Genomic DNA, 24,768 nt, shown 5'->3' with positions numbered 1-24,768 from the left:
GTGTATGTAAGTGCCCATTGCACACACCCTTATGGACTCTTGGTATTATCCATCAGTTAGCATTCTTCCAGTCTGATGGCCTATATATATATATATATATATATATATATTTTTTTTTTTTTTTTTTTTTTTTTCTGATTATGCTGCTCACTTCCTTGATTGTTTGGGACGCAGAGACACCTGTTCATACGTCTCTTGGCATTTGTATATCTCTGGTCCATTTTTAAATTGAATGATTTCTTTTTTCACTATATGTTATGGATAGTAAGCCTGTGTAGTTTGCTACTTGTCATGTGGCTTTGTTTACAGTGCCTTACCTCTTGGGAAGAGTTTCTTTTTTTATGTAGTCCAACCTGTCATGACTCCCGTTTTGCTATCTGAGTTTTGGGTTCCTCTTACAGAGGTCTTCCCTTCTCAAATTTTTAAAAATAAAATTGTTTTGTATTTTATTCTAGTAGGTTTATTATTCTTTTAATGTATAGTGCTTTGATCTATTTAGAATTGTTTGTTTGTTTAGTTTTATCGTGGAAAACCTCAAGCATACATATGTGTTTTGAAGCAAATCGCAGACATTCAATTTCATCTGTAAAACTCTGAGCATATTACCTCTTTAAGATAAGTACTCATTTTTAAAAATATATAACCATGGTATCATCATCACACCTATGAAAATTAACAATGGTTCCTTAATATTATCAAATATCCAACCAGTAGTCACATTCCCAATTGTCTTATAAGTGTCACATTTTATTTGTTTATTTGAATTATGAGTGAAAGTTTTCAAAATGCTATTGGTTGATGTATTTTTTAAGTTGATGGTTAACATGCTCCTCTGTCCTCTATGTGTCTTCTAAATTGTATCTTTAAGTTAGATCTAGAGGCTTAATCAGATTCAGATTCACATTTTTCACAAGAGTACTTCATAGGTGGGGTTCTGTCTGAATTTGTTTTTGTATACAGAATAAGATAAGAATCTAACTTAGTTTTTTTTTAAATACATGATTAATTGCATGCTGTACCAATACCATTTGTTGAATTATATATATAATTATATTAATTATATATATGTATATACATACTTTTCTAAGCTATTCTTTGCTCTTGATCTTTTTGTCTATGCCTAAGCCACATAGTTTTAAACCCTGTACCTTTACAGTTTGTTTTGATATCTAATAAGGCAGCTCATCCTTCACTGATTTTTTTTTTTCGGCCATGCCACACAGCTTGCAGGATCTTAGTTCTCCGACCAGGAATTGAACCAGTGCCCTCAGCAGTGAAAGCCTGGCGTCCTAACCACTGGACCGCCAGGGAATTCCCCTTCACTGATCCTTTAAAAGAAATTTTTGGCTTTTCCTGTGCTTATTCTCCCCCATGGTAATTTAACATTTGGTTAATCTGTATGTTAAGACTTTGATTGGGATTACATCCAATTTATAGACTAATTTGGAGACAAATGGCATCTTTATAGTATTCAATCTTCCTAGCCAGGGATATGGTTTTTCTTCCATGCATTCAGGTTATTTTATGTCTTTCAGTACAATTTTATGCTTTTCTTTATCTAGGCCCTTACAGTTTTTGTTAGGTCTAGTTTTAAATATTTTGCTATTTTTTCCTACTGTTTTAAGAATGATCTTTATTTCTCCATTCATTTTCCAATTGGTTATAGCTGGTACTTAGGAAAGCTTTTTATAAGTGCTGAACTCACTTTTTAGAAGTTATAATAATTTTTTTCATGTTGATGCTTTTGGATTTCCTGGTTGGCAATCATATCATCTGCATCTGGTTTTGTATTGTTCGGGTTTTTCTTTAGGCTCATGCAGAGTCAAGTAAAACCTGGCTGACAAGGAAATTTACTGAACTCAGATTACTACTTGATGAAGAGGAAACTCTGACCAAGAAATTCATTGAGAAAAACACGCAGCTTGCCCTGCAGGCGTACAGGGAGCAAATCGAGTCTTATGGGGAGCAAATCGATGTCATGAACAATCTCTCCAACAGGGTCTGGAATACCAGCCAGGAACCCAGTCCTGTACAGCTGCTACAGGTAATGCTGGGTTTCTGCCCTCACAGTGGCCACCGGCCGCCACATTTCATCTTGGTTAATGTGGCACTGAACACAGTATTCACACACTGAGTAAATACACAGAGAACTGCCTTGTCAGCAGGTAGACTGATTACATTTTTAGGAAGATAATATACATCTTGGACTAATTAAATGACATGAACAGCCACCATTTTTGAGGGCCTCTGTGTTCCAAGCACCTCAGGTATCTTAGCTCTAATATTTACTAGAACTCTGCAAATTGGATATTCTCACCCCATTTTACTAATGAGAAATGGAGGCTCAGGAGATGAAGGGACTCATCCAAGGTTATACAGCTGGTAGGTGGCAGATCTGGGATCAGGTCTGTCTGACTCTAAAGCCACAAGGCATCACTGCCCAGTCCTCTGACAGTACAGTCTTAATGGAACCATCACTCCTGGAAAGGCAGGCACCTTTGCAAAAGCTACTAAGCAGACTTCAAGAGTGGAGTCACAGTTTGCTCAAAGGGGAGAGAAGGACGGGACTCCTTGGCCAGTGGGCTCTGGTTGAAGGCTATTATCCTGAAGGAGAATCTAAAAACTAGCCCCTATAATATTCACTACTACACTTAGTGAAAGCATGTTGTTGAGGGTCACGTTCCCGTCTTCAGGGAACCATGGGAGAAACTCCTCTCTTGTGTCAGTACTCCTGTGCAGTCACCTGTGCACTTGGATTGCTTTTCTACTCATCTAACTCTTCCTCTTTCTTTCTTTGCCATAGCTTCTGGGAAGCTCAGAGCCAAATATGTTTCAAATAGCTGGGATGAGACTTTGTGGCATACAGTTTATGCCTCATCTCACTCTGGCTTCCAGCTTCCAGTCTTAGCCTGGTTTTCTCTTGGCTTCATTTTTCTCACTGTAAAGGAAAATCTTGCAGCATTAGATAACTTTCGTAAGATGCTTTAAAGGTTTGTGGGATGAAGCAAGGTACAACTAAGTAAAGATGACACTGAGTTAAACCACAGATTAGCATGGGCTCTGGCTGCAAAATAAGACAGACAAATAAATGTCAGTATAAGACTAGTCAGGCCAGTCCCTGGAGGCTATTTCCCCTCCTGTGCCTTTATGTGGCCTTGGTCAATTCAGCCTGTGTCTCATTGTTAAATAACAACCACAACAAAAAAACCCTAACAAAATATTCTGGGTGAGGTGCTCTCCTAGGCACTTTAGACGTTGTACTTTAAGAGAGGCAAGACGCACAGAGGGGCACATTTTTTTTCTTTTAAAATAATGGTACATTTTAGGAATATCTGATTCAAAGGGAGGCTTCCATGGAGAAGAATGCTCTTCTTCCATCATAGATACAGTTTCAGGGCTTTCTCATCTCTCTCTCTTTTTTTTTTTAATTCTCTGGTGCCCAAGCTACTGATTTTCATCATTCATCGTTCCTTCCATTTGTTCACTCATATTTTCATCAAATATACACTGAGCAACCTGATTGCAACAGGTCCCTGCTTCACATTAGGAGCTCATGGGTGGGGAGACATGCTCAGAAAGTTACTCACAACACAGCACAGCTAAGTGAGCTAGCAAAAGTGTGTCCAAGAGAAGTCCAACTCTGTATGGGGAATCAGGGAAGGCTTCCAGGAGGAAGTGACAGTGGAGCTGGTATGGGAGAATAAGGAGGAGCTAACTGTATATACAGAGGAGAAAAGCAGAGAGGACATCCCAGGCAGAAAGGAAGTATGTGCGTGTGAGAGCTTGGCAGGCTGGAGAACTGCCAGGGTTCAGCCTGACTGGAGGCGGGGCAAGGGTACAAGGGAGGGGGGCGTGTTGGGAGATGTAGGGATGCCAGGGTTACTTGTTGAAGGGTCTTATATGCCTGGTTATGAAGTTTAGACTTTGTCCTGTAAAGAGAACGGGCGCCAGGGGAGTGTTTTGCAGCGAGGAATGACACGGTCAGATTAATGCTTTAGAAAGGTCACTTTAGTGACAGGCTGGAGGATGGACTGGACAGGCAGGAATGGAGCCTGGAAGGAAAGTTGGGAGGAGACCACAGTATCCAGGAGAGAGATGATGGTGGGCTGGACCAGTGAAGGGTCAGTGGGGATGGGGAGAAGCAGGCAAGTCTGATAGATGTGACAGGATTGGTGACTGGGGGAATCCAAGATGACAGCTGGTTTCTGGCTTGAGAGATCGGTGGTTATGTGGCTGTTCCCTGAGTCTGCAAAGGCAAGAAGTAGATGTGCTCAGTTTCATTCATTCCTTTATTGCATTGTGAACATTTATCGAGAGCCTCCTATGTGTCAGGCCCTGTGCTAGATGCTGGAGTTTGGGGTTACCAGGTGGTCGCATTTGTCCCTCATCCCCTTCCCCAGTCCCACCCCACCCATCTGCCCTCTGGGCCACCCCGGAGCCACTCCCTGCCCTCCCTGCTAATGATCTGACTCCCTGGCCAGCCCTCTGAGTGTGACCTTAGCCCTCTTTGTCCACAAATTACCTTCTTCCCACCCAAATGAGGATGGGCTCTAGACCTGCAGCTTCCTAGGTAGACAGGGCTTGGAGACCGTCCCTCAGCCCTTCCAAGGCCCAGCATCCTTCCTGCCAAGCGCTGGGCCACCTTCCCTCCCTCCTGAGGCATCCACCCACCCCTCCCATCTTGGGGCAGCACCGCCCACCAGCCAGGGCCTGCTCTCCTAAGGAAATCTGTTGTCTTCTAAATCCCTGCCCAGGACAACCCTCCAGAAAGTGCAGACAGGGATCTTAGGTGCAAACAAGAGAATCCACTGTAACTGTTTTAAGCAAGAAAGGAGTTTATGAAAGAGTATTAGGCAGCACATCTGATCTCCAGGAAGGCCAGAAAGTCGTGATGAAGACCAGGCCGCAGGAGTGAAGTCAGGGCCATGGCACAGACTTGCTCCAGTGTAGACCCACCCTCCTCCGCTGGGCAGATGTCACAGCTCACACCCCTGACCCAGAGCACGTCCCCTGCAACCTCCACCACTGCTGTCCCTGACAGCTACACGCCACTGTCACCAGCCCACCCTCACTTCCACATCCAAGTCTTGGAGTGGAGACTCCTCGTCACATGCCTACACCGGGGGCTGGGACAGTTTTCTTGCTTGTACTTAGCAAAGCCACACTTAACACAGGAAGGGTATTTAAAAGGTGCTGTCCAGGCAGAAAACAGGACAGGCCCCCACTGTGGTGGGCACACCCCCTTGGTCAGCATTCCAGCTGAGCTTCCAGAGTCTTTGGCTTCCCCTTTGGGATATGGTTTCCTGTTCCCCCCGTTTGGACATGCCCCAGGAGCGCCTTCCCCAGGAAAACTGGCCCCTCGCTCTTTTCGTCCCCTGTACCTCAGGCCGACCTCTGTCACAGTGTCTGTAAAGCTTCGGGGTCCCTTTCGAGGTGGTGAGCAACTTCAGGGCAGGGGCAGTCAGTTTGCCTTCTTCCTCGAGGCGGGGGTGGGGGGGACTGCCAAGGCCGTGGTCCTCGGGGCTCTGCTCCCAGGGGCAGGGCCTGGGGTGGCAGCAGGTGCCACGGTCAGGTGGGGCCAGTGCTTGCTGGCTGGGTTTGTTCCTGGGCACAGTGGTGGAGGCTGGGACGCGGCTCCAAGCCACCCAGAGCCCCACGTGCCCTCGCGCGTACACGGCCGCTGAGCAGCAGATGCAGCAGCAGATGAGCCTGGGGGAGTCATGCCACCCCGTGCCCCACTCCTTTGAGCCCGTCAAGAGCTTCTTTAAGGGCCTTGTGGAAGCCACGCAGAGTCCGCTGCAGACGCCACTGGACGTCCGCCTTAAGGCGAGTAAGTCACCGTGTGACCAAACTTGGGTCCTTTACTCCCCTGAGCCCTGTGATTAGAGACAACTGTGAAGATCGCCACCCTAAATCATGTGTCTCCTGCACAGAGGCCCTAGGCTGAGTGGTCAAGGTCTCCTGGGCCTGGGCCCAACCCTCCTTTCCAACCTCACCTCCTACCCATTCGGAGACCAGGTCCTGCTTCTCGCAGCTGCCCTGCTCTGCTCCTGCCCCTCAGTTGCTCCCGAGGTTCTGCCACACCTCAGCTTTGCCTGTGCTGGGCTCCCAGCTGGAAGGGCCAACTCCCCTTCCTCTTCCTCTGCCTGGTCAGGACCCACAGCTGTGCTCACCTGGGAAGCCTTTCCAAGAAACCCCGGGCTCGCTCGCTCTCCCGGCCGTCTCCCCCCTCTGCCCTGGGCCTGCTCCATCTTCTGCCTGGGGGTGTTTGTCAGCTGGATACATGGACCCCTCCCTTCTTCTCTTAAATGCCTGGAAGGCAAGAACCACTTTGGGTCCAGCTCTGAGGTCACTGCAGGGCCTGACACAAAGCAGGTGCTCAGAAATATTCATTCATTCATCTCTGCTATTAGGATTCATTCAGACCATTTACTGAGCCCCTGTTATGTGCTGGGCACAGTGGGGTACAAAACAAAGCTCCTGCCTTTGTGGTGCTCAGTCTTTTAAGGGGAAGATGGACAACAAATGAATATATGTCAGCGATAAGAAGTGCTTTGGGGGACTTCCCTGGTGGCACAGTGGTTAAGAATCCGCCTGCCAATGCAGGGGACATGGGTTCGAGCCCTGGTCCGGAAAGATCCAACCTGCCGTGGAGCAACTAAGCCCATATGCCACAACTACTGAGCCTGCGCTCTAGAGCCCGCGAGCCACAACTACTGAAGCCCGCGCGCCTACAGCCCGCGCTCCACAACAAGAGAAGCCACAGCACTGAGAAGCCCGTACATCGCAACGACACTCGCCGCAGCTAGAGAAAAGCCCGCGCGCAGCAACGAAGACCCAACGCAGCCAAATAAATAAATTTATTTAAAAAAAAAAAAAAGAAGTGCTTTGAAAAAAAATGAGCTGAGTAAGGAGAATGGAGGGTGACCAGGAGGAAGAGCTTTTTTTTTTTTTTTTTTTTTTGCGGTACACAGGCCTCTCACTGTTGTGGCCTCTCCCATTGCGGAACACAGGCTCCGGACACGCAAGCTCAGCGGCCATGGCTCACTGGCCCAGCCGCTCCACGGCATGTGGGATCTTCCCAGACTGGGGCACGAACCTGTGTTCCCTGTATCGGCAAGCGGACTCTCAACCACTGCGCCACCAGGGAAGCCCAGAGCTATTTTCTATGGGAAGTGGGAAAGGCCTCTTTGAGAAGGGGATGTGTGAGCTGACCTGAAGGATGGGCTGGAGATCATTGTGGTCACATGCATGGACTCTGGAGCCAGACTGCCCGGGTTCCTATCCCAGGCCCACCACTTCCTAACCCTGCCATCTTGAGCAGGGCACCTAACTTTTCTATGCCTCTGTTTCTATATCCATAAAATGGAGATGATAATATATTCCTGTCTCATAGAGTTGTTGTAAGGATTAAATGAGTTCTTACATGTAAAGCGCTCAGAATGGCGCTCAGGCATAATAAGCACCATGTGAGTGTTAGCTATTATTGTTGCTGCTGCTGATATATCTGGGGGAAGTGTCTTCTAGGCAGAGGGAAAAGCAAGTGCAAAGGTCCCGAGGCACAAGGGAAGAGTAAGTTTGGCATGTTGAAGGAACAGCAAAGGGTAGGTGGGGGGAGTCAACAGGAGTAGATGTGGGCGCAGGAAGGGAAGAAGAGAGAAAGAGATACCAAGGAGACTCCACAGATTTTGACCGGAACAACTAGAAGGAAGTTGTCATATTCTGAGATGGAAAAGAGCATTTAGACTTGGAGGGAATGGCCCTTTTGGCTCTCTGAGCAGCACCATGGTGGTTTGCAAGAGCAAATGCCTGACGAAAGGCAGTTAAAAGGGAGCCAAGAAGAAAATGGTTGACCTGTTTTCTAAGGAAGGTTGGTACGATGTGAAAGCACCAGCTACATTCCATATAAGAAATATTGGAAAAACCCTAGTCATGAGAACTCTAGGAACCAAAATTGCTTTTGATGGCCTCAAGGGTTAACTTTTGGAAGTGAGCCTTGCTGACCTGCAGAATGATGAAGCTGCATTTAAGAGAATTAAAGCTAATTCCTGAAGATGTTCAGGGCAAGAACTGCCTAACTTTCATGGCATGGATCTTATCCATGACAAAATGTGCTCCATGGTCAAAAAATGGCAGACCATGATTGAAGCTCATGTTGATGTCAAGATTACCAATGGTTATTTACTTCATGTGTTCTGTGTTGGTTTTGCTAAAAAATGCAACCATCAGCATTACCCTGTGTGGTAGACATCTTCATTATCCCCCATTTTACGGATGAGGAAGCTGAGGGTCAGAGAGGTTAACTGACTTGCCCTAGGTCACACAGCTGGTAGGGGTAGAGGCAGAATTCAAACAGACTCTGGTCCCAAGGTTTGTGTTCTGATCCCCTGGAGTCTGCTTCCTCCCAGGCCATCACCCCTCATCCACCACCAGGTAAGGCCATCATTCTTACTATCACAGGTAATACTGAGAGGTACTGACTCCCAGGAAGGCCACAGGGAGGTGGGGGTCTTGCAGCACCACTGCCCTTCCAGTGTGCCGCCTCACCTCCCTACCTGTGAGTCCAACAGGCATTGCAGGCTCAAAAGGCTGAAATGGAATCTGGCATCTTCCATGCCTCAACCCCCAATCCTCTGCTTCTTGACTCCAATCTACTCTTCATTCTCCACTCCCATTAGAGTTAAGCCTTGGTACTTGTACCACTGCAGTATATCCTGAACCCAGCCCCTTTTCCATCCCTGCTGCCCCAGGTCAGGCCTGAGCCTACCAACAGGGCCTCTGCCTCCACACTCACCCTGCCCCATCCACTCTCCACCAGAGAGAGCTCTGGAGATTCTTCTGCTCATGTCTGCGCTCCTTCAAACACCTTCCATGGCTCCTCACTTTTTACACGACGCTCCTAGCACCTGTCCTTAATGTCTTTGCTCCTGCTGTATCCTGGGGAAAGGCTCCCATCCTTTTTCTGGTTGTCCAAATGTTCCCCATCCTTTAAGGGCCAGCTGAGATGCTTCCTCCTCCATGAAGCCTTCACTGGCCCCTCCAGGCCCTGGAGCCCTTTCACGTCTCCTCATCGATCTAGAGCACTCTCTGCCTTGAGCGGTATGGCTCAAGCAAGCCCATTTCTCACCTCATTTACCTGACTGAGCTGTTGGAGACAGGGACCATGACTTGGGTTTTGCCTGAACTCCCTCTTACCTGGATGAGACCGGAACGCGACCTTCCTAAGGGTTCAGCTTTGACTTCTTGTTTTCGATCTTTATCCTAGAATTTGCATGTCTGCCATGAAATTGCCCCCTTCCTTGACTGCTGAATACATGGTTGACTCTCAGGATGGTCCTGGAGCCTGCTGTCTCCTCCCCATGTCCAGGCCTCACTCACACTGGCCTGTCATTGCTCAGTTTGCTTCGGATCCTGGAAAGTGCGTTTCTGTATAGATCTGAGCCTTGTCCTGAAGTTTTCTTGTTACTGTGAATTTGCATTTCCTACTTAAATTTGCATGCAATTCTTGGGGAGAGATTATGTGAATCCCCAGTTCTGTAATATTTTTAGTATGTTTTGTAATTTGTGCTGCTTGCATGAACACCAGGCACTCATTTCTCACAATTCATTACAGACGTGAACTGCCAGCTCTCGGGCTCCTCCGGCGCCCAGCCGGGCTCCCTGCTGAAAACAAGCCCCTCACCAGAGCGATCACTCTTCTTAAAATGTAAGACCCCAGGAGCGGGGAGAGAGTGAAGAGGGCGTGGGGTGTACTGGTGGGAGGGAGGGTCACTGAAGTAGAGGCCCCCCTTTTTCCCTAAGAAACCCAACTTCAGTTTTCTTAACCCTTATTATCAGTTTTTTAAAAACCACAGAAATAATACACGTTCACTGTAGAAAAATTAGAAAACAAAGAAAAGTTTTTTAAAAGAAAATCACGCATAAATCACTGAAGAGCTTCGGAAATGTTTCTGCTCACATACCCAAGCAGACACGTAGTAGTAGATAACTACTATTATTTGCCCTTTTAACTTTCTTTGGCATATCTATATACATACTGTGATAAATATTTAATATATATATTTTTTACAAACATGGTGTCATACTCTACATCCTGTTTTGTAATCTGTGTTTTCATCTACTGATATATTATGAACATCTTTGTTCCCTTAAAAAATTATACAGGTAATGTGTGCTTCTTGTAGAGAATTCGAAATTACATATACTAAAAGAAAACAATTGGCTGCCCCAGAGTTAAATGATGTTAATTTTTGTCATATATTCTTTCAGACATTTTAAAAATATATATGTCTACAGATTTTTAAAAATGGGATATTATAGATATTCTTTTGTAATTTTATTTATTTATTTATTTGTGGCTCCACCACGAGGCTTGCAGGATCTTAATTCCCCAATCAGGGGTCGAACTCTGGCCCCCAGCAGTGGAAGTACGGAGTCCTAACCACTGGACCGCCAGGGAATTGCCTTCTTTTGTAATTTTAAAAATTTAGGGCTTCCCTGGTGGCGCAGTGGTTGAGAGTCCGCCTGCCGATGCAGGGGACACGGGTTCGTGTCCCGGTCCGGGAGGATCCCACATGCCGCGGAGCGGCTGGGCCCGTGAGCCGTGGCCGCTGAGCCTGTGCGTCCGGAGCCTGTGCTCTGCAACAGGAGAGGCCACAGCAGTGAGAGGCCCGCGTACCGCAAAATAAATAAATAAATATATAAATAAATTTAATAGTATAGATTGAACAATTTTCTATTTTAATAAACACAGATATTATAGTTATTTTTAAAGGATACATGGTATTCCATTGAATATGCCATGTTTAAATCAATCTCATATCATACTATTGGACATTTAGGCTGCTTTACATTTTCATTTCTATAAACAGTGCTGCAGTAAACATCCATTCTTGTACCTCTTTGTTGAATTAATTAGTGACTGAATACACCTTAGCTCATTTTTGTATTTTTTTAGGAGTAATTTCTCAAAATGGAATTACTAGGCATGCATTTCTTAAACTAAACTTTAACAAATATAAAATACATAAAGTGCACAAGTCAAAGGGCTGTAGCTCAATGATTTTTTAAAAGTGAACACATTCAATAACTTCCTTCAGACCATGAAATGGAAACTTCTAGCTCCCCAGAATCCTTCCTCATGCCAGTTCACTATCCCGAAGGGTAACTACTCTCCTGACTTCTCACAGTAAAGATTACTTTTGCCTGTCTTTGACCTTTATATAATGAGATCACTCAGACTACTCTTTTGTGTCTTGCTTCGACAGAACAACATGACATTTGTGAGATTTACCCATATGATTGTGTGTAGCAGTAGTTTGTTGATTTTCACTGTGGTGTAGTATTCCATTGTATGAATGTAGCACACTTAATATATTGATGGACATTTTGGATTGTTTAGCTTTTGCCTATAGTGAATAATGTTGCTTTGAATATCCCTGTACATGTCTTTTGATGCACCTATGTATGCATTTCTGTTGGGTATTTACCCAGGAGTGGGAGAAAAGGATGCCCAGTATAAACACTTCTATGCAACATTGTTCTAGATGTCCTAGAGAGTGCCTTGAGGCCAAAAAAAAAAAAAAAAAGTAACGTATAAGGATGGGAAAAGGGAAAAAAAGATCATTATTCAAAGGTGACATTATTATTTACAGAAAATCCAAAATAATCTATAAATAAATTAGTTACCAAATGAATTTAGAACAGCTGCTGGATGTAATGTCAGCATACAAAAATCAATTGTATTTCTATGTATTGGCAATAAACAATTAGAAAATGAAATTTTAAAAACATTATTTTCAGTAACACTTTTAAAAAGCTAGGAATAAATCTAACAAAAGACATACAAAACCTCTCTACAGAAAACTCCAAAATATTACCGAGAAAACTATCCAGCAGTATCTACTAAAGCTAAACATCCACATGCCCTAAGATCTAGACTTTTCTCTAACTTCATGTCTACAGAGGTGTATAATGCAGCAAGAACTGTTATTGGGAGTTTAAATCACCACCACCTTTCTGGAGGACAGTTTGGCAATATTTACCAAAGGCCTTAAAATCACAATCATCCCCGTCGACCGAGCAATTCTTCTTCTTCTAGGAATATATTCTAAATAACTAATCAGATACATAAAGATGTATTCATATTAGTATTTTCAAAACCTTTTTAAAAAGCGTATTTTTTAAGGCGGGGGGAGGGAATACGTTAAATTACAATTCATCTATACATCAAAATCTTAAGGTTGCCATTAAAATGCTTTTTTTTTTTTTTTTTTTTTTTGCGGTACACGGGCCTCTCACTGTTGTGGCCTCTCCCGTTGCGGAGCACAGGCTCCTCGGCCATGGCTCACGCGCCTAGCCGCTCCGCGGCATGTGAGATCTTCCTGGACCGGGGCACGAACCCGTGTCCCCTGCATCGGCAGGCAGACTCTCAACCACTGCGCCACCAGGGAAGCCCCTTTGCTCATTTTTTAGTTGGGTTATTCTTTTTTTTGTTTTTGTTTTTTTTTTGATACTGAGTGGTACCAGTTCCTTATATACTCTGGACATTATTCTCTTAACAATTATATGGTTTGCAAATACACTCAGCTCCCTGTATCCATGGATTCTGCATGCACAGATCCAACAGCCCATCAAAATTTGATCAGAGGTTTGTTGAATCCACAGATGAAATTGATGTGGTAAAATGTTCATAAATACTTCAATAAATTTCAAAAGCAGATTACCCAAGAGCCTGTATAGTATGACACCAACGTTAAGAAAAAAACTATAAAGGGGCAAGTAAAGAAAAAAATTGGAAGCATATACACCCAAGTGTTAACAGTGATAGGATTATTATTTTTTTTATTTTTATATAATTTAAATTTATTTATTTTTTTATTTTTGATGGTGTTGGGTCTTCGTTTCTGTGCAAGGGCTTTCTCTAGTTGCAGCGAGCAGGGGCCACTCTTCATTGCGGTGCGCGGGCCTCTCACTATCGCGGCCTCTCTTGTTGCGGAGCACAGGCTCCAGACGCGCAGGCTCAGTAGTTGTGGCTCACGGGCCTAGCTGCTCCGCGGCATGTGGAATCTTCCTAGACTAGGGCTCGAACCCGTGTCCCCTGCATTGGCAGGCAGACTCTCAACCACTGCGCCACCAGGGAAGCCCCCATAGGATTATTTTTTATTAACTTTTTAGAAATTGGCAACAAATTCCATGGTACAAAATTCAAGCCGTACAACGGGTGTGCACTAAAATGTTTTCTCCTGCCCGTGCTCCCCAGCCACCGCCCCACTCGTGATTTCCGTGTTTCCCTGTATTCTACCCTGAACACTTGCGGGACAACGGGTACCAGCAGGGTCGGTTTCCAGGGGGCGGGGCAGGGGCACTGGCCCCGCCCATCGGGCCTGGCCCGGTGTCCCCGCCCTCCGCAGACGCGCGTACGCTCACGCTGGAGGCAGACACGCTGCACTCGCGCGTGCGTCTCTCGGCAGACTGCTTGAAGGTGCGTTGTGGCCACCACGGCAACCTGGGGCTCAATCCTGCGCTGCGTTTCGACGCGCTGTGGCAGGTGCTGGGCCGCGACTGCTTCGACGCCGGCCGCCGCTACTGGGAAGTGGACGTGCTGGAGGCGGGCGTCGGCTCGTGGGTGGGCGCGGCCTACGGCTCCCTGCGGCGCCTCTGCCGCAGCCCGGTTGGGCTGCAACCGCCAGTCCTGGTGCCTCGAACTATATGATCTGAGTACTGGGCCTTCCACGATGGCCAGCGCAGCCGTCTGCGGCGCCGCGACGACCCCGACTGGCTCGGCGTCTTCCTGGACTACGAGGTCGGCGTCTTCACCTTTTACGACGTGACGGCATGACCCACCTGCACACCTTCCGTGCCACCTTCCAGGAGCTGCTCTACCCGGCCCTGCGGCTCTGGGAAGGGGCCATCTGCATCTCCCGACTGCCCTAGGGGCCGACACCTGAGTGGCCGCCCTAGGCTCTCCGCGGCTCTGGTCTCATCGGATCCAGACATGGCTGGTCTACTGCCGCCTCTGTAAGCATTCCCATCCTCTCCCTTACCAGTCATGCCCTGTGCTTTGAACAGTTCCTCTCCTAGGTACGCTAGTTTCAAACGGGCCCTAAACACAGGTCCTCTGCTGCTGCTCTCTCATCCGAATTCCCCACCGCCACCAGGGCCCTTCTTCTACACTGCTTTTAGTCCAGGTTCCTGAAAGGACACACCCATGGGTGAGCCCTAAGCATCCTCACCATGTCAGAATACATGATCCTCAGCCTCAGAACATTCTCCCTCGTACAGCACTCAGAACCGCCTGGCACATAGTAGGCGCACAGTAAATATGTGAATAAGAGTCGCTAAGACTCTTCTGTCCCTTAATGTCCCTTGGATCTGCTTCCTCCTCTCCACTCTCCTTCAGCTTGTCCATGTCACTTCCTTAAGAGCAGCTGCAAGAGCTTCTTAACACCTGGCCTGAACCCTTTCCCATGCTCATCCTCCACCCTACAGCTAGAGTGATCTGCGTGAAACCACTTAACCTCTTAGAACTATCGGAAGGTTCCCAAGGAGACTATGGGGGGGGGGGAGGGGAGCACTTTACCTTAGCAGTCAAGGCTTTTCTAGTCTGCCCCAAACTACACATCCTCATCTAGCTCCTACTGCTCTTTTCAGAGACTCTCCAATCAGAACTGTGTGTCGCATAGTTCCACCTCTATACCCTTGCCCTTTCCCATATAAACACATTTATACAGGAAAGCCCCGTCTTCTTTTTGCCTGTCTGTTTTCCCCAGGCTTAACTGCCCCCAGGAAGTCTCCCCAAGCTACAAGAATCTCTCTGTATCAGATCCACAGTCTGGGACCTGTCTTTCCAATTAGATTGGAAGATTCCTAAGGGCAGCCATGTCCTACACCTTACCCACCCTGAAAAGTTCAGAAAGTCCCTTCCCTCCAAGGCAGCGAGTGAATGACCACTAGCTGGCTGCTATTGAATCAGAACAGCTGAGCTGGGAGGGTCTCACAGATCACTCAGCCTGACCCCATTGTCCATTTGGGGAGAATAAGGTCCTGAAAGAAAGTTGCCTAAAGTCACCCACGGTGATTAAGGGCTCGGCCACCTCCCAGCCCTCAGGCATGTGTCTCACTTGCCCCCTGGCCCAGCCCTTCAGGCCCAGCTTTCAACCTGGAAGATTTTACTGCTTATTCATTTCTTAGGGAATGTTGGGAAGAAATCAGCAGGTGACTGTTGCTAAGCAACCACAGGCAGTTTTCCCAACCGTCTTGGAATCAAAAGGAGAGGAACTAACTATGAGTGGGGTTTGGGCAGCTCAGGCATCCCTATGCTCCTCAGGTCCAAAATGTTGCCAAGGAAACCCAGAGAGCCCCTGCTTTCCAGAAGGTAATGATGGAAATAGAGAAGGCCAAATCAGCAGGGCTTCCCAGGGAGATCATCCCCTCTAGTAGGGAGGGAAAGGCCTCTTTCCAGGGTCTGTGCCTCAGTTCTGAAGGTTCAGCATCCTGTCGGTCAAATTCCTTATATGGTTTTGAAGTGGTACTATGTAAAAGTATCTTCTTAGGTGCTTGGCAGGAGGGCAGTGGTAGGGTGAGGAAAACGCAAAGCAATCTCCCTCAGGGTTTAAACAGACTCTCAGTGCGTTAATTGGTTTGAACCATATAAAACTGGCAATTTCCAATAGTTTTTTTTAACCTAAAAACGGTACTTTCATATGGGGCAATGTAATGTAAGTAGAATACAAGGCAGAAGGAACCTCAAAAGTGGCTTTAGTCCTAACCAAATCATTTAAAACGCTAGCTTGGATAGATGTCTTCAGCACTATGCTCCAGGAATGCTGAGAAGAGGGAAATTAATTCTACTGGGGATGGCCCAGAGCTGAATTCTGACAGGCAGAGGGCATTCCTGACAGAGGAAGATGCATGCACTTGACCCCATATCTCTGTTCATCCCTGCAAACCAATATTTATTCCCAGACCCACGACCACAGGGTCCAAGTAAAAATACTTGCTATTTTGTCAGGCACTGTTCTAATGCTTTACAGCTATTAACTCATTTGATCCTTACATCACCCCTAGGAGGTAGAAAGTTATCCCAATTGTACACATGGCAAAATTGAGACACAGAATGAGTAACTTGCCCAAGGTCACACAGCTGATGGTGGAACTGGGGTCTGTACTCATCCACCATGTTCAGGTGAATGCAGCCGGTCTCTAGCCAGTGCCTACTCGCTCTGGCCCCTCTCTTTTTTCTTTTTTTTTCTTTTTTAACATCTTTATTGGAGTATAATTGCTTTACAATGGTGTGTTAGTTTCTGCTTTATAACAAAGTGAATCAGTTATACGTATACATATGTTCCCAATCTCTTCCCTCTTGCGTCTCCCTCCCACCCTTCCTATCCCACCTCTCTAGGTGGTCACAAACCACTGAGCTGATCTCCCTGTGCTATGCGGCTGCTTCCCACTAGCTACCTATTTTACGTTTGGTAGTGTATATATGTCCATGCCACTGTCTCACTTTGTCACAGCTTACCCTTCCCCCTCCCCATATCCTCAAGTCCATTCTCTAGTAGGTCTGTGTCTTTATTCCCGTCTTACCCCTAGGTTCTTCATGACCTTTTTTTTTTTCTTAGATTCCATATATATGTGTTAGCATACGCTATTTGTTTTTCTCTTTCTGACTTACTTCACTCTGTATGACAGACTCTAGGTTCATCCACCTCACTACAAATAACTCAATTTCATTTCTTTTTATGGCTGAATAATATTCCATTGTATATATGTGCCACATCTTTATCCATTCATCTGTTGATGGACACTTAGGTTGCTTCCATGTCCTGGCTATTGTAAATAGAGCTGCAATGAACATTTTGGTACATGACTCTTTTTGAATTATGGTTTTCTCAGTGTATATGCCCAGTAGTGGGATTGCTGGGTCATATGGTAATTCTATTTTTAGTTTTTTAAGGAACCTCCATACTGTTCTCCATAGTGGCTGTATCAATTTGCATTCCCACCAACAGTGCAAGAGGGTTCCCTTTTCTCCACACCCTCTCCAGCATTTACTGTTTGTAGATTTTTTGATGATGGCCATTCTGACTGGTGTGAGATGATACCTCATTGCAGTTTTGATTTGCATTTCTCTAATGATTAGTGATGTTGAGCATCCTTTCATGTGTTTGTTGGCCATCTGTATATCTTCTTTGGAGATGGCCCCTCTCTTATTAGGCCTGTGATGCTTTGCTTTTGCTCGGTTTCTCTGTGGGACTTAAGTCTACCTTTGGATTACCTTCCATGGGCTCTGAGATGAGGTCTTACACCCAGAGGGAGATTTGAGAGTTTGGGATTCAGGTAGCAGAGTCAGAGCTGGACTATAAAGGATGAAAACTGCAGTTTTGGTCCACAATCAATTGTGACCTCAAGCTAGTCACTGTACTCCTTGGGGCATCATCTGTAAAATGAGGTTAATGACCCTACCTGCAAGTGCTGTGAGGCTCAGATGAGCCCACAGGATATGAACTTGCCTTAAAAACTGTACAGTACTATACCATGCCAGGACCTATCTGCATCCCCAGTGGAGTTCCTGTTGTGCCTGACACGGTGCTGAGACAGCCGATACTCCTAGCTGCCATCTGGCAGTAGCAGGAGCCTCCGTGAGTACTCAGCACAGGACTGAGCTTCCTTGGGGTCCATGTCTGTAACGGTACTGATCACTATTCTCTTTCAGACTTGAATTTATAGAAATTTCCTTATTGATAAGAGCAAATTGCTTGCAGATGTGGTTTTAATAAAATGAATACCATCCCTTTTTTATTTTTATTTTTTGGTACACGGGCCTCTCACTGTTGTGGCCTCTCCCGTTGCGGAGCACAGGCTCCGGACGCGCAGGCTCAGCGGCCATGGCTCACGGGCCCAGCCGCTCCGCGGCATGTGGGATCCCCCCAGACCGGGGCACGAACCCGTGCCCCCTGCATCGGCAGGCGGACTCTCTACCACTGTGCCACCAGGGAAGCCCGTACCGTCCCTTTTAACCGTGTTCTTCATTGGGAGTTTGTGTTGCTTCAAGTACACGGCACCCAGGCCTGGACGGGGCCTTGCTCATTTCCCACCCCCTCCACAACTTTCTTGCTCTAGTCAGCTGGTCCTTGATGAAATATCTCTAGTAATGGGGGGAGTTCACTATTTCTGAAGGTAATTCACGTTAGAACTTCTTGCTTATGTGGCAACAAATTCTGCTTCCCAGCAGTTCCTATCCAAGATAATATTATGTAACTTTGGGCAACTTTTGATCAACATTGAAGCCATTTTTAGAGATTTCAGGGACCCTTTCTTGTCTACTGAATGATATCTTCTGTTTCTGCAGTTCCTTTTTGCCAGGGAGAAGGGGGACAGTGATGATAGCCTGGTGGAGGAGACGCAGCCTAGCAGAGGGCACACAGAGGTGGCCCAGCGCAGCCAGGGCATGGTGAGCAGGAGTCCATACCACGAGGAGGGGACAGGCTGCCCAAGAAGCCAAGCTGCATATGAGGTGGGACGGTAAGCATAAGAGGGGTGGGGCCCAAGGTTGAGTCCGCCATGTCCTGCTCTGAAGCCTTCCATGGCTTCCCATTGCCTATTGAACACAGTCCAAAGTCAGCAGGCTTTTAAGCCCTTGCTTCCTTCCTGACAACCTTCCAAATCCCTTCCTTCCTCTCCATGTGGCCATTCCCTGCCCAACTTTCACCTGGACATACAGGGTACTTCCCATGCCCCAGATTCCACAATTCCTCCCTCAGTCACTTCTCAACATGCACAGTTGAACTAAAGTGCCACCTCCTCCAGGAGAGCTTCCCTGGCCAACGCCTCCTCTCCCATCCCCACTCCCATAGCTCTCATGACTCTTAGAAAACATTTCCGCAATTCACACATGCAGGGCACTATTTGTGGACGTAACTGCACCCAATAGGCTGTGAATTCTCCAACAGGGACCGTCTGCTGCCTCACTGTGGGCCCAGCACTGGATCTCCTTCCTGGCAGGTGCTCAGGGACGTACGAATAGGCCAGAGCTGTGCCCAGAGATCCATCCTCCTGCCCTCAGGGCCTGGCACAGCATGAGGTGGCCAGCTGCTCCTGGCTGCAGGCAGCCCCATACTTTACCTACACACGGCATTCACAGGCTATGATTTTCTCTATGTGCCCTGATGGGAAGCAGGTTCTAGACGATGGCCCTTCTTCACAGTTCTCTCCAACACATTACCCAGTCCTCTACCCAAAGGGCAGAGTTAGGCCCTGTGCCCTCACTGGCTTCTGCCCTGTGGGGGAATCTAGCTGAGGTCTACAGAGCAGCCTGGGCCCTTCTCACATTCCAGTCTGACAGGACCTGGAAGCAACTGACAGGTTCCCTGCTAGAAACCGCCTGCCGTACATTCTCAGCCAGAGCCCCAGCTAGGCTCTTCCCTCCTTTCCTTTCAGACCCACCTCCTCTTCCCAGGCCCTGGAACACATCCGTCTACTACCATACTAAGTCTCTTCTTGTTAGGAGGTCTCAGATATTTAATGTCATCTCTGCTCTTGTAGAAAAAAAAAAAAAGGCTATGGAATCAGAAATTTTGATTGTCTGCTCATGACTGTTTGTAGGGAGAAGTGAAAGGGAGTAAACAGCAGCCAGAAATGGATGCCGTCACACTCCAGCTCCTAGCACGTCAATCTTACGGATTCTCGTGAGTACAACCGTGGATTCCCACCCCACCCCACCCACACATACAAACACGAGTCTCCTTCCAGGAACTGTTTTGGGATCCCCAGGAGAGGGAGGCCCTATCCTCACAAGTAAAGAAACTTCAAAGAGCAATTTACACATTCGAAAAGAGACTCCAAGATACACTTTTTTTTTTTTTTTTTTTTTGAGGTACACGGGCCTCTCACTGTTGTGGCCTCTCCCGTTGCGGAGCACAGGCTCCGGACACGCAGGCTCAGCGGCCGTGGCTCACGGGCCCAGCCGCTCCGCGGCATGTGGGATCTTCCCAGACCGGGGCACGAACCCGTGTCCCCTGCGTCGGCAGGTGGACTCTCAACCACTGTGCCACTAGGGAAGCCCCCCAAGATACACTTTGAATCAAGAGGAATTAAAGTAACCAGGTCAAATAAATATGAACAAAGATTAAGAATTTGAAAGTACATTTGAAAATAATCATTAATCTCAGTATTGGTTCAAAAGAACAAAGAGGACTATGATAGGGAATCTCTGTGAAGGGTTCATGCTTCAGTTCAAGGAAGTCCAACAGTGAGGATCTTTTGTTAGCTGGGTTTGTAATTTCACGACGGATCATGGAAGGGCTGATTTCAGCATCGCCAGCATACTTACAAGTCACCACAAGCTGCAAATACGCCAAGCCCCACACTCCCCAGCTCCCTCACGTGCCCCACTGCACGTGTCACCTTCTGTGGTTTACTTTACTGTGCTCCTGGTTTATGGAGCATCTGTCCCCATCTGAACGGAAGTCCCATAAGGAGGGGATTCACTGCAGTATCCTCAGGCCCCAAAGCAGGGCATGGCACATAGTAGGCCCTCCATATTTGTTTAAAGAAGGAATAAATGCCATTTCCCTCTCTTTGCTCAGAGCTGTGAGTGCTTTGGCATCCTCTGCCTGCAAAACACTTTGGCCAACCCCTTCTCTAATGCCTAGTGATGGCTATACAGCTAACTAGACTCAGCCCCAGGGCGGGCAGGGGATAAGGAGAGAGAGCTGGAAGGAAGAGATATTTGGGGTCATTAGCGTTGGTTTTGCAGGCAGGAAGAAGGAAGGCTGAAAGGAGAGGGCCCATACAGCCAGCACTCACTCCTCTGCACCCTCACTGCCACTGGGCAGTGATGAGATGCTTCTGAGCCCACCGCTCCTTCTGGGCCAGCCAGCCTGAGGCAGAGGCCGCCCATATTTGCTCTCTGTATCCCTCCAACGGGCTTGACCCAGGGCCTGGCCCCTAAATGTCTGCTGTCTGGGTGGGGAGTGGATGAAAGCCAGATCCCCGGAGACCACCACTCCTGCCCCACCTCACCCAAATGCACCTGACGGCACCAGCATTCAGAGAATGGCACTTTATTTTAAGACTTGATTTTTTTGCCATGATTTTCTACCGATTCCTCCATGATGGTGTCGTCTTCTTCCACAGTGACCAGGACCTTCTTGCCCACCAGACTGAAGATATCTTCAGGAGGGTAGCCTTTGGGCTCACCCACCTTCACAGTGAGCATGTCCAGTGTTAGAATGGTGCCTTCCGGAATTTTCACTTTGGCCACCACAGACTTGCCCAGCTGTGGACAAAATTAAGACTCAGTGCCAGCCTCACAGAAATAGTACACGTTGCTTTATCCCCAAGGTCCCTGATCAGTTTTCTCGCACAAGGTTACCTGGATAGCAGGGACTCTGTTTTCCCCCTTCGGTGCCTAGAACAGTATCTCACACACAGCAGGGACTCGGCCGGTGTGGGGTGGACTCAGAGACTCAGAGGAGGGGCCTTTATAATAAAGGACTCAGGTTATGTAGCCAAAGAGAGCCAGATCCGAATCCCAGGCAGCTGGGTACAAGCTGTGGCTGAGTTTCTCTGTAAAATGGGAAATAACAGTGTCTCTGCCCTGTCAGATGACTACAAGGATTCGTGATAATAATGTAGGTAACCTACCTGGAACATAGACTGCTCTCAGTAAATTAAAATTATGATTGCTTTTGTCATCGTCCAGTTCAGCATCACATTTTAAACATGGGGAAACGGAGGTCCACGGAGGGCAGGTAAGCTGGCCAAGGTTGCGAGGAGCCAAGATGAGAACCTGGGGTTCCTGACTCCTGGCCCACTGCTCGAGGGACACAAACCTTGTGTCCTCCTTGCTCAGTACAGTAGCAGTACAGAGGGCGCACAGACGCTGAGTATGGAAGGGAGCCTCTTAGGAAGAGGCAGATAGGCTGAGCAGGTGAGGGGAACAAAGGAGACCTGAAGCTCATGACCAGTGTTTCTAGGTCTTGCCCATAGATGCTTTTCAACAAAGTATCTAGTCCGATACTCTGCATCGTCCAGGTAAGGGCCAAGGAATCAGTTCTGGAATTTATGGCAGGACAAAAGGTCTGTCGGCGGATGATTATCAGATTCTGCATCCTCTGGTACCTCACTGTTTGCCCAGGGAGCCAGGAGGCTCAGAACCAAATTAAGTGCTCAACTGCTATAACTCTCATTCCAGTTTCTGGGCCAATTCTCTCCCCTTTTCTTGTATAAGGTAGTTTGTTTCTTTTTACTGTTATTTTAATTTCCTGGTGTATATGCATCTTTAATTTGAGGGCAGCAAGTAGGCCCCACAGGGATAAAAGAGCACTCCTCTAGCAGGCCTGGTGTTAGATCTTTGTTCTGGCCCAGACAGCCCGCAGCGTTTGAGGAGTGTCTGCTTCCCTGGCAGCCCCGGGACGCCTGGCTCTAGACTCAGAGGCCGAGCCAGGTATAGGCCATGGCTTCTGGGAAGCCCAGATAGTCAGTGTGCCAGGCAGGGCTCGCGGGCCTCCCCGTCCCCTCTGTCTGAAGGTTAACGCTGCACAGCTCAAACTGCTCCTGAGGGAACGTTTGCGTCATCCCCCACCAACCCCGTGACAAGCCCCACCCCCATCCATCCATTGCCTCCCACGCTTAGGGATGCCTTGACATAGCACAGGCCCTCCTCCCACTGCCTCATGGGGCCCCTCTGCCTGGATGTCCCTCAAGGATTACCTACTCCACGGGACCCCAGACTTGACCTACCCGCATGCCTCACGAGGGGCCCCGGACACCACCTCCCTTTACCCGGGGTCTAGAGCGCCGGGGCCAGAGGCTTCAGAGACTTAATGGAAAACTAATATTACAGGGAACCAGAGAAACAGCTGAAGTTCCTTAAATAACCAGTTCCTCCTGCTGCTAATATGAACCCCAAAAAACTCATAGGCCCTGAGCGACATCCCTGCATCATTCCACTGGCCTGGGCTCAGGTAGGGCTGGTACCAACTACCTCTCAGGTAAGTGCACGCGGCCCCCTCTCAACAGTGGCACCCGGCAGGACAGAAGAACCCACCTTCTCGTTGCAGGCCATCTCACAGGGCAGCAGCTGCTTGGTCGGGGAGCCCAGGGCCCTCTCCACGAGGCGCACGGACCGCACTAGCTCGGCCAGCTCCACAGGCTCCAGCGAGGCCGAGTGGTCACTCCCCTTCCAGGTCTTGTCCAAAGTTATGTGACGCTCCAAGACCTTGGCCCCCAGAGCCACTGCGGCCACAGATATCACTATGCCCGTTTCATGCCCAGAATACCCGATGGGAATGTCAGGAAAGAGCTTCTGATATTCCTTTAAAATAGAAAAAGGGAGGGAAAAAAAAGTTAAATAGTGTGGTACTTTCCGCATACATTCTAGAGTCAGGCAGACCTGAGTTTGAGGCCCAGTAAGCTCCAGGAAGCCTCCGAGGCTCTCTGAGTCTCTCCTTCCCAGGGATAGCAGTACCTGGTGGGAGCTGCTATGAACTTGTGGAGGGCACTCAGCACACTGTAAATGCTCAAAAATAATGGCTGCTGTTATCAGGAACACATCTGAAGAATGTTACACACTGCGCAAACCACGAAGAATAATAACAGAACTATAACCAAATGCCTAAACCCATTCAAAAAGCATCTGTCACATTTAATTAGCCTGAGCTGCTGAAAGCAAGTATGCTATATGCACAAATATCACCATCAATAATACATACAGCCCAATCTCAAAACAATCCTTTGGTGGGAATGCTAAATAATTAATTAATTGGTTATCTATAATTCACTGGATGTGACGAAAGACATTCTAAGTGGAGTGAGCCTTGTCAGTGAGGGTGACCAGAAAGCTTAAGTACAGCAGAAAGACCCAGATGGGAATTAATAGAAGATAAGGATGGCTGAGTGGCAAAGGCCTTGAAAACCAGGCTTAAGGGTGTGTGATGGACAAAGAAGTGCAGGTTGCTAGGTCAGAGGACTCACCCTGCTGTGACAGGGGTGGGCTGGGCCTGGGGGGCAGGCTGGCAATTTAACTCTGACGGTGCCCTGCTCTAAAGAGAGAGGATGTGAGCATACCTCAGGTGGGGATGGAAGGGATATGGGGACCACACTTCACAAAGGAAGAAAACTGAGGAAAATATTTGGCGTCAGACACACTAAATTGTTAATTACGGTAATCTCTGTGGGATGGGATTACAGAGGATGTTCATTTTGTATGTTATATATTTCAGGGCTGAATTTTTTTTTTAAACCATGTTTAAATTTAAAAAATAACATGATTTAGAGATGAGCTAGAAATGGAGAAAAGACTACAGAACTGGGAGAGACACAAACTTTAGTTAAAAAGAGAGTAGTGTCATTTCAAAAAAGGTTAATTTTTTTTTTTAAGTTAAACATGAAGACTAAAAAAATGTATAAGAGCTTATATAATCATGGGGGGAAAAAACCCCGCAGAATGTCATATACGGTAATGAAAGAAAAATATAAAAGGAAAACTGGTTAATTGCAGTATCAGGATTGTGTGTGTGTATATTTAGAATTCCACTACTCTTACTATAATGTTTTTTGTACGATAATTACACACCTATATATTTCCAATTAATTATGTTTCGGGAGCTACCAGGAGGAATTGATAGAGATGGCCCGAAACAATAAGGGACAAAGAATTCTACTCCAGCTTTGCCACCAGGATGCTGTGAGATCTCAGGCCAGGTAAGGACTGGACCTCGTCACCTGTAAACCGACTGAAGTGGAACAGACAAAATGCTGGGA

General features: G+C 47.3%; 2 protein-coding genes and 1 pseudogene across 2 annotated transcripts in view; 2 read left to right on the top strand and 1 right to left on the bottom strand.

The window, feature by feature from the left end:
- The window catches only part of TRIM14 (tripartite motif containing 14), a 35,344-nt gene extending 10,840 nt beyond the window's left edge, over nt 1–24,504 (top strand). The window contains 9 exon segments of the mRNA XM_033859320.2: nt 1,811–2,044; nt 5,650–5,830; nt 9,614–9,706; nt 13,413–13,650; nt 13,652–13,713; nt 13,716–13,829; nt 13,832–14,019; nt 18,353–18,525; nt 19,606–24,504. Coding sequence (XP_033715211.2) covers nt 1,811–2,044; nt 5,650–5,830; nt 9,614–9,706; nt 13,413–13,650; nt 13,652–13,713; nt 13,716–13,829; nt 13,832–13,935 — 1,026 coding nt within the window. The 3' untranslated portion in view covers nt 13,936–14,019; nt 18,353–18,525; nt 19,606–24,504.
- On the top strand, nt 5,895–9,322 carry LOC109552401 (small ribosomal subunit protein eS1-like; annotated as a pseudogene).
- The window catches only part of NANS (N-acetylneuraminate synthase), a 29,204-nt gene continuing 25,485 nt past the window's right edge, over nt 21,050–24,768 (bottom strand). Inside the window, exons 5-6 of the mRNA XM_004322803.4 lie at nt 23,054–23,320; nt 21,050–21,280 (exon numbers count right to left, since the gene is read on the bottom strand). Of these exons, the coding sequence (XP_004322851.1) occupies nt 21,071–21,280; nt 23,054–23,320 (477 nt within the window). The 3' untranslated portion in view covers nt 21,050–21,070. The remainder of the gene's footprint in view (nt 21,281–23,053; nt 23,321–24,768) is intronic.

The sequence above is a fragment of the Tursiops truncatus genome, chromosome 6 (assembly GCF_011762595.2).
Source record: "Tursiops truncatus isolate mTurTru1 chromosome 6, mTurTru1.mat.Y, whole genome shotgun sequence".
In the NCBI taxonomy this organism is placed as follows: Eukaryota; Metazoa; Chordata; class Mammalia; order Artiodactyla; family Delphinidae; genus Tursiops; species Tursiops truncatus.
The sequence above is the reverse complement of the archived record's forward strand: the minus strand, read 5'-3'. Positions and strand labels throughout refer to the sequence as shown.